This window comes from Cicer arietinum, chromosome 6, assembly GCF_000331145.2.
Source record: "Cicer arietinum cultivar CDC Frontier isolate Library 1 chromosome 6, Cicar.CDCFrontier_v2.0, whole genome shotgun sequence".
NCBI classification, from domain to species: Eukaryota; Viridiplantae; Streptophyta; class Magnoliopsida; order Fabales; family Fabaceae; genus Cicer; species Cicer arietinum.
Window position 1 is genome coordinate 10,811,962 of NC_021165.2, and position 9,893 is coordinate 10,821,854.

Below are 9,893 nucleotides of genomic sequence, written 5' to 3' on the forward strand. Positions count from 1 at the left end.
GATTAATATAAATTTAAATAAATTAAAAAGAATATATTGATAACATTATTTTAAATAAATTACTCATATCAACAATTGTTATAATTATTATCATCATAATATAATGTGAAAATAATAATATGAGAATGGTGAAATTGATCATTCGTCCCTAAATTTTCTTTTAAAAAAGATAAGATAAGATGAAATTGAAATGAATAATTAATACAACTATTATATTTATATGAGTGATATTAACAAATATCAGATACTAAAAATTAAATAATAAAAAAGAAAAAAGTTTTATATAATACAAAAATATTTTTTAGGATTTTAAAACATTTAATATATAACTTCTAAAAATATATATCCTTTTTATCTCTTAAGTGCATTGGTTAGCATTATTGTATCTATTTCAAATGAAAAACTAGATACAAGAATTAAATATTTTTGGTTTAGTTAAAATGAGTAATTTAAACAGTTTCCATCAATTTTCTTACAATTTCACTTTAGAAACAACCCATAAAATCTCCATCTCCACATCCCACTCAGTTTTCTTCTTCTACCTTGCGTGCAAGTACTCCAACAAACTCGCTTTCCGATTCCAAACTCAAAACTCATCACATGTTTCTCAAATAACTATAGATCTTCTCAAACCCTATTCTTTAAATCTTCAACTTTCTTATTCTTTTCATGGAACCTCCTTGCTTCTGATTTCATTTTTTTTTATGTTTGCTTGGTACGTCGTTTTGCTTCCAAACCCTAAACCTTACTTTAACCCCTAAATTTTCTGTCTTCAACTATTTTTCGCGCTTCTTTGAGTTTCTTCATGATTAGCTTCTAATTCTGAAATCAGATTCTTTTTTGTTGTTGTTGTTGATAGTTTTGTGACCTCCGTTTTCATTTTTTAACATCTCTTTTTGGTTTTGAATCTGTTCAAATGAAGATCGTAGCTAGCAAATCATATTTTCAAAATCTATATTTTGTTTTTGTTGAAATCATGATTCACGAATGAAGGTGTTAAGCGAAATTTTGTTGTATAATTTAAATCAATTTTCTGCCTCCAATGGATAATTATGATTTTCTCTTAGTTTACAAAATCCTATTTTGAAACTTTAGCTACATGTGTTAATTATCCTTTGACGGAAAAGTTTGGCAAAGAAAGAAGTTGTTTCCTATTTTGAGAATTTTGTTTAAGGCTATGACAAATCTAAGGCTTAATTGGTTTATTTTCTTGATTTGGTTGCATGGTCCCTCCTCGTTACTTCTGGAAATTTCACTAGTAAGATAACATTGGATTTTATACTTTGAATGTAAAAGTAGCTAGAATTTGTTGATTTCTTGTTTATGATTTACGATTTATGATTCTTTAAAGCTTACTGAGTTTCGGTTAATATGTTTGGCCGTAAATAAGTGTTTTGCTTTGCTTACTTTTATACTTCATCCAGAATGAAGTATAAGCAAAAATAGTAACTCAAAAGATGTATTTGGACTAAATTCTTAACCAGATGCATCAATCTTTCAACTACAATTTTTGTTTATATTTCATTCAAGAGGGGGGAGTTTTAATAAATCTAGATGCAAAAAATTATGATGCCTGCAGCCTTAGTGATTAATGCTGTTTTGATTCTAAACTTAGTAGTTTTTGTCCTTTTTGCTAACATTGTTTCTTTTCCCCTTTTGATTCTGTAGGCTGTAGCTAAAATAGTTGAGATAATTTAGTGCTTGAGTTTACACGCACAGTGGATGTGAATGATGGATGCTGTTGAGGTTGAAGAAAATCTATTTGCTGTTAGTGATGCCAAGGTATGATTATGTATGTTACTATGTATTGTAAATTAGTAATTGCCTTTACAGTATGCATAGTCCTTATGTCAAGGTATAATTAAGGACTCAAATTTATTTTATATTAGTTTCTTTATATTCTTTTGTTCGATTAGTTAGGTAATAGGAAAATAATTATTTATTATTTTCCTTTCCAAGTTTTTGTATGTATTACGAATCACAAACACTGCTATTTGATATTTGTTTCGTTCTCTTCAGTCCTAGTCTAAAGAAAATGGGAAAGAGTAAATGTTCTATGCCCTCTTCGTCTGTGGTTCTGTGCCAAAGTTTCCCCATTTTATGTTACACCCCTTAAGTCTCTTCTATGTAATCTAACCAAAACTTACCTGGTTTCTCTTGCAGTTACATGGACAAATGTGCAAGGCTCTTTCTGTAATTTATTGCCAAGTATTGTCAATATTTCCTTCTTTAGAAGCAGCTAGGCCTAGGAGTAAAACTGGAATTCAAGCATTATGTTCAGTACATGTAGCCTTGGAGAAAGCCAAAAATGTTCTTCATCATTGCTCAGTATGCAGTAAACTTTACCTGGTATGATTAATTTCTTCTGTAGTTTTACTTGCTGATTGAGTATGCAAGATTTTTACCTTACCTTATTAAACAATCATCTGCTGTTGGTTGGAGGTGTTATTTGACTTGAAATGCTTTTGCAAAATATCTTACATCTGTGATTGATTATGACGCAGGCTGTAACTGGGGATTCGGTTCTCCTAAAGTTCGAGAAGGCCAAATGTGCTCTTGAAGACAGTCTTAGACGGGTGGAAGATATTGTTCCACAATCCATTGGATGTCAGGTAATAACTTCAATGTTATTGCTGCATAATTTTTTCGTTTTTTGAGGTTTGTTCTATGTGTATAATTCTAGTTTTTTCTTGAGGGGTCTTACTCAGCATTCTGATTTCTGTTTTTGGCATATGAATGAGGATGCCTGTTTTAAAATTTTTATTTATTGATTCCAAAATAATTGGATGCCATCCTTTTTGTGATATTCTGGATTTGGTTTCTTTAACAATGCCCCTTGTATGTTTATGAACATGCTCAATTGTTGCTCTTTCTTGTTTTCATCGTCAACATTTTAACCTGGTCTGGGGTATGACATTACCTGTTCAGGTTCGGGAGATTGTGAATGAATTTGCAAGTGTGGAATTTGCACTTGACCCCTTAGAGAAGCAAGTTGGTGATGATTTAATTGCATTGCTCCAGCAGGGCAAAAAGTTTGACAACTATAGCGAATGTAATGAGCTTGAATCTTTTCACCAGGCTGCTACTAGACTTGTAATCACATCTTCAAGAGCAGCTCTTGCTGAAAGAAGAGCTCTGAAGAAACTTATAGAAAGAGCTCGAGCTGAGGAAGACAAACGAAAGGAATCAATTGTTGCATATCTTTTGCATCTTATGAGGAAATACTCCAAGTTATTCAGAAATGAGTTTTCAGACGACAATGATTCTCAGGGTTCCGCTCCTTGTTCTCCCACTGTTCAGGGATCTACGGAGGATGCTGTTCCTGTAAGTTATAATCAGGCTTTTGACAGACAGTTTTCAAAACTTAGTTCCTTTGGTTTCAAGCCAAATAATAATATGGAGCCGGGGCAGATGGCTCTACCACCTGAAGAGTTAAGGTGTCCAATATCTCTGCAACTTATGTATGATCCTGTTATCATTGCTTCTGGACAAACATATGAAAGGGTTTGCATAGAGAAATGGTTCGGTGATGGGCATGACAACTGTCCAAAGACCCAGCAGAAACTTCCACATCTTTACTTGACTCCTAATTACTGTGTTAAGGGTCTTGTTGCTAGCTGGTGTGAACAAAATGGAATTTCTATTCCTGAAGGCCCTCCTGAATCTCTTGATCTTAACTACTGGAGATTGGTATTATCAGAGTCTGAGTCCACAAATTCAAGATCTGTAAATAGTGTGAGCTCTTGCAAATTAAAGGGTGTCAAAGTGGTTCCTTTAGAAGATGGTTGTATCTCAGAGGAATATGGGGAAAATGGAGCTGAAAGTGTATCTGCACAAGAGGAAGACACTGAGCAGTATCTTAGTTTTCTCAAAGTCTTGACCGAGGGGAACAATTGGAAGAGGAAATATGAAGTAGTAGAACAGTTAAGGCTGTTGCTGAGAGATGATGAGGAAGCTAGGATTTTAATGGGGGGTAATGAGTTTGTTGAAGCACTTGTTCAGTTTTTACAATCAGCTGTCCATGAAAGGAATTTGATGGCCCAGGAAAGTGGAGCAATGGCTCTCTTCAACCTATCTGTGAATAACGACAGGTCTGCGTTATCATTTGTAGTTTATATAAGTTTGAATCTTTATGTAGAACTTCATTTCGTGTGGTTGGAAAATCAAAACAGCTTTTGTATTAAAAAAGTGCGACATTGTATTTAGCCAATGCCTTACATTAATTAACTTCTATTAAATTAATAATATTCTTTAATTAAAAGTTAACAACTACAGTTCTGCAATATCTTTCCTAGTTTTTAGAGTTTTAAATCACTAAGTTAAACTACATTACATTTGATTGCCACAACAAAACCGATCTTCGTATAGTTGAAAATGAGCCAGGGAGTTTACCTTCATTACCTTGTATTAATTTAATCTTTAATAAAAATTAAAAAGAAATAATCTTTAATCATTAAGAGCACTGGAGTATATCAGCTTTTGTTTGGCCTATTGCATTTCAGTAAAAGACAACAGTTTTTTTTTTTCTATTGGAAATCTTCTATACTTAAATATTGAAAATAAATTGCACACTGTGTGTATGGTTTGTTGAATCATCAAGTGTGCAATAACAAAGAAAAGTATACTGCAGGTGGATGCTGAAAACTCGTTACTGCCTTACATTGTATGCATCACTACAACTTTGATGATAAACATACTTTGTTAGGTTTTAGCTTCTTTATTGGCTTATATAAACATAAGAGAAGGATTTTGTTTGTTTCATCAACTATTTTTTGTATTCACATAATTTTAATTATTATTAACTTTTGCGCATTATTAACTTGATTTTTTTTCTTTCTTTTCAACAGAAATAAGGAGACTATGTTATCAGCTGGAGTTTTACCTTTGTTGGAGGAAATGATTACTAACACTAGTTCTTATGGTTGTGCTACTGCTCTATACGTGAATCTCTCTTGCCTTGAAGAAGCCAAACCTCTGATTGCCATGAGTCAGGCTGTACAATTCCTAATCCAGCTCCTTCAATCTGACTTTGACATTCAATGCAAGCAAGATTCTCTCCATGCTCTCTATAATCTTTCTACCGTGCCCTCCAATATTCCACACTTACTTTCATCCGGCATTGTTAATGGTCTACAATCCCTTCTTGTAGACCAGGTCGATTGTACATGGATTGAGAAATGCATAGCTATTTTGATAAATTTAACTACTTCTGAAGTTGGAAGGGAGGAAATGGTATCAACTCCTGGATTCATTAGCGCTTTGGCTTCAATATTGGACACCGATGAGCTCCTTGTGCAGGAGCAAGCTGTCTATTGTCTCCTAATTTTGTGCAACAGTAGTGAGCAATGTTCTGACATGGTTCTTCAAGAAGGGGTTATACCAGCGTTGGTATCCATATCAGTGAATGGGACCCCAAGAGGGAGAGAAAAAGCTCAGAAACTCTTGATGCTGTTCCGACAGCAGCGACGAGATGATTCACCTGTTGAGGAACATCAATGTCCTCCTGAAACCAGTGATTTGTCTATGCCGCCTGCTGAAATGAAACCTCCATGTAAGTCTATGTCTAGAAGAAAGACTGGGAAAGGTTTTAGCTTATTCTGGAGAAGCAAAAGCTATTCTGTGTACCAGTGTTGAAGTTCCTAATGTTGTAAATATCTCTGTTTTGCCCCCTTGTTCTTCCTGTTTCTGTGGGTGTTGCTTACTTTTTGGTTTCCAAAGCGAAGAAGAGATGTACAGGCCTGTGTAATTTATGGATTTTGTTTTCTTCTCGCTTTTCTCTTTGTAAGTTGTAACATCAATATCTCAAACACAAGTGTTAGATTTTGCATTTTTTAAGTTAAGGTAAATGTGAATTATGTCATTGGTGAATTGAAGCTAACTAGTATGTTCAGTAAAGTTCTGTTGGGACGTCTATTAGTTTCATCTTTAAGCTTACCCTTGTTTCAGCCTGATATTGGTTGGTAGCGCGCATGAGATTTTGAAAGCAATGCAAATTGATTGTTTATTTTAAAGACAGTGGAAGGGTAACTGAAGAATTTAAAAAAGATATTCAGATTATTGCTCAAATTCTATACATTTTGTCATTTTTTTAGAGTCATATTTTAGTGAGATTTGCTTAAATTTTATCACAGAAAAGTCAGTAACATTTGTTGTCACGTTTTCTATATTGGTCGAAGTTTAAATAAGTGAAACTAAATTTGTGTGGGATTCATAATATAATTTATCAGATCCATTTGAATTTCAACCATTAAGAAGAAATTAAATTTGTGTGAGATTTATATATATAATTTAACAAATCCATTTGAATTTCAAAAGAAGTTTGTTTATTTTTTAAAATATGTATTTTATCTTGAAAAGAGTTATTGTCATAGAGAAAATATGATATACTAGTTAATGACCATACATTTTTTGGAATAATTTTTTTTAACATTTTCATTATTTTTAAAATGTAAACAATTATTAAATGGGAAAGGATTTAAAAGTTGCACATTCAAAAACTTCTTTTAAGCCGCTCAATGATGTTGCTACGAGTTGAGTTAGTGTTCTGAGGTCATTGCCAGAAGTAGAGGCAAGGAAATTTTTATGAACTCGTTGCAATGGGGTATTAATGGATGTTTTGAAACAATGAACTTATTAATATTGCTGCTTGCTGCTTATGTCTTATCTTTACAGCCACGAAACCTAGGTACACAAAATTCACGATGGTAGTTTAGTGGTCAGTGGTCATTATACTTGGTGGACATTATGAATGTTGTGTTGTGGCTAGGTGATAGTTTTGACTGACGACAAGGATAGTTTTGTGTATAGAGGTGTGGTGTCTCAGTCAAGTTGATAGTTTCATTAGAATTTGATGCAAATGGATTTTATGTAAGAATACCAAGTATAGTAGATTTTTAGTTTCGGTGAGCATCCTCCACCAAGCCAAACTGTAATCTTGATACTAAGTAAATGTGTTTTCTCTTTTATATACGGACTATTTAACTCATTTTAATCGATTTAGAATTAACAATACATACTTGAATTCTAACATTAGAACATTTATTTATGTTATGTAAAATACAATATTTTTTCTAAACTCCCAAACCCATAATCATACCGATTTTGTAAACTTTTGGTAGTTTGAGAAAAACTTAAATTAAACGTTGAACAAAGATAAGACATGAAATAAATTTATAAAGAGTGACATATTTAATCTTACAAATCATATTTGTAATAATGACTTATATATATTCAATCTAAAAACTTAATATAGTATCATGGTTTATCTATCTTGACCACCTACTATTTATATCTACATGTTGACACTTTAGATAAATTATATTTTTAACCTTTCTTTAGATTTTTAATCTAATATATTCACATCAACATCTAGTAGATCCAAAGTAGGATGTTTATCCTTTAGTATAATGACAATTCTTTTGACAGAGGCGCAACAAAATGACATTATAAAAAAAATATTTTCTATAAAAGATTTGAGTGGTTGTTTGTCATTTTGGTAAATTCACGTGTATCTTGTTGTATTTATCATCAGAGATAAATTTTTATTAAATATTCATTGTATACAATTAAATATCTCTTATTAAAAATTTAAAAGTTGATTTGTTTTATTGCACAGACTGAGTTAGTCTAGACCCTACCACTATTAATTTCAAATGACTTGTTAGTGAGATCAATACCAAAAAGAATATTAGAATTAATGGGTAAATTTATACAATTAAACTAATTCTTATATTTAAAAAAAAAGAACTCCTTAGTACTTAACTACCTCCTTGATAATTAAGTAGTAAAATTCAAATTCAGAATTTGAAACTTGTTCGAAATAATCATCAATCATATTATACTTACCTACCTTTTAGTCAAATATCGAATTTTTAAATTTCATTCTCCAAAAAACTAAAATAATTAAGGAAAAAAAATAGAAAGGAAAATCTTGGGTAGCCAAAAACGATTTGATTTGCATATAACAAAAATGGACTTGATTTACAAGTTTGTTTCAAGATTCCCAAGTCACAATTGAAAAACAAATTGCAAAAGGAAAAAAAAAGGCACTGACTTTTTAAGTGAAGCCATGAAAATGCTAGTCTTATACATGACTCTTATATTCTAATCAATTGCATTAATCTGTCTGTCCTTGGTTCCAGAAACGACCAGGATTCATAAGCCATGCAGACTCAAACAACTCCAAGAGTGGATCATACTTCATGCCCTCACTTCTTCCAACTTTTAATTTCTCATCACTTTCACACTCTTCATGTTTCTCTTTACCTTCTTCACATTCATCAATACTATCTATTTTCTTCTCACTACTACTCTCCAACAATGCTTCTTTATATGAGCCTTTCAAATTGGTAGCACAAGAAGACACTGCCACAACAACACCTTTATTTTCAGCTTCTGGTATAGGAGGAAAAATTTCCTCACTCTCCATTGGAAGGTTAAGGTACACCTCAGATGCAGTTGATTCCACCTCTTCATTTTTATTACTATTTTTGCAATTGCTATCAACACCTATTGTTTTCTCATTCACCACCACCCTTGAATTTTCATGTTCCCAATTGGAATCCAAACTATTCAACTTTGAAATTAAATGTGTCAATGTCCATTCCAATAATGGAACTTTGTGGACTATTGCAGGGACATACTTGTTCAATGCACCATCAAATTTATCTGGTAGAGACAATATCATTAACACGATTTCATCGAGTTTGTCGAAGGCGTAGGATGAAGGAGGGAACAATTTCTCGGCGATGTTTTCGAGCGATAGAATTCGATCATCGATGAAGGAGAGGATTGTTAGCCATTGGTATTGAATGACATAGATTAAGGGTGTGACAAATTTGGCTATGTTTCTTAATGTTGAACCTATTGGTCCATTGATATGTTGGGTTTTTCTTATGGTAATGTCACCAATTGCAAAGATTGAAACTCCACATGCATGTAAGGGACGTTGCCTTGAACTCATTCTTCTTGTTTCTTTTGCCTTCTTCTAAGAAAATATTCATAGTAAAATGATTAATATTTACAAGAAAAATTAAATTCCCCCAGAAAATGGAAAATAGATTCTAATTAATATTAGTATAGAGACTTTTAAGTTTATTAAATTAATCATAGAAATTTAATTCTTACTACAATTTGTTTGTGATAGACTTCATTTATGTCCTTGATTTCATCCATACACGTGATTGATTCATTGTGTTCTATAATATAACAAAATTACATGCATATAATACAACAATTTGAACATTTAATTACATGGATGGGTTCAATTATTTGTTTTGGCATGTAATGTTGTGCAGAAATTAAATCAAATTAACTTGATGATCAAATAAGAAGGCAAATCTGATGAAAAACAATTTCAGATTAGTAATTAGTCATAATCAATTAATAATATCAATAAACAGAATATCGTGATAAGAACATTAATATAACAAACATCAAATAATGAATGATATAACAAAATTGTTAAACTCACTTGGGAAAAGGAAATGGTGGGTGGCATGATTGGCGATATACAAGATGCTAATGAGAGTCCAAAAATGTGTAGGTAATTAATTAGTTGAATCTATGAGAGAATTTATAGATCTGTTAGAATTATTAGGTTGGCGATGTAGCTAAGACAACAAAGTATACATATAAAAAGGAAAATAAAAGTGTACATCGAAAAAATCAACTCTCCCTATAACGGAAAATAGTCCTGTCCTGGTAGCTAGGAATAGATGGGGCGAAAATTGGATTTACCAGGTGTGTTTATTTGCCTTCACATGGTTAAATTAAACATATATCAAATTTAGAGAATTTGACAAATATACGCTAATAAATTTATTATCTAAACACAACAAAGACCATTAAATATTTTTTCTTTGATGGAAAGAATAAGAAACACACTATGATAT

General features: G+C 32.0%; 2 protein-coding genes across 4 annotated transcripts; one reads left to right on the forward strand and one right to left on the reverse strand.

Annotated features, from left to right (window-relative positions):
* The first annotated feature begins 464 nt into the window (after nt 1–464).
* LOC101498425 (U-box domain-containing protein 6-like) lies at nt 465–5,860 on the forward strand. 3 transcript variants are annotated; one of them, XM_004504405.4, is made up of 6 exons: nt 465–1,258; nt 1,669–1,782; nt 2,164–2,349; nt 2,505–2,612; nt 2,929–4,091; nt 4,848–5,860. In XM_004504405.4, the coding sequence occupies exons 2-6, from the start codon at nt 1,729–1,731 to the stop codon at nt 5,632–5,634; spliced, it is 2,298 nt and encodes a 765-aa protein (XP_004504462.1). In that variant the 5' UTR covers nt 465–1,258; nt 1,669–1,728; the 3' UTR covers nt 5,635–5,860. The 3 variants fall into 3 exon arrangements, with proteins under 3 accessions (XP_004504462.1, XP_004504463.1, XP_073226133.1); XM_004504406.4 differs by having other exon boundaries at nt 465–715; XM_073370032.1 differs by lacking the exon at nt 465–1,258 and having other exon boundaries at nt 1,669–1,792.
* A 2,075-nt stretch (nt 5,861–7,935) lies between these two features.
* LOC101498966 (uncharacterized) lies at nt 7,936–9,612 on the reverse strand. Its single transcript, XM_004504407.4, has 2 exons — nt 9,473–9,612; nt 7,936–8,986 (listed from the first exon to the last, which is right to left on the reverse strand). The coding sequence occupies exons 1-2, from the start codon at nt 9,497–9,499 to the stop codon at nt 8,117–8,119; spliced, it is 897 nt and encodes a 298-aa protein (XP_004504464.1). The 5' UTR covers nt 9,500–9,612; the 3' UTR covers nt 7,936–8,116.
* Nucleotides 9,613–9,893: the final 281 nt, after the last annotated feature.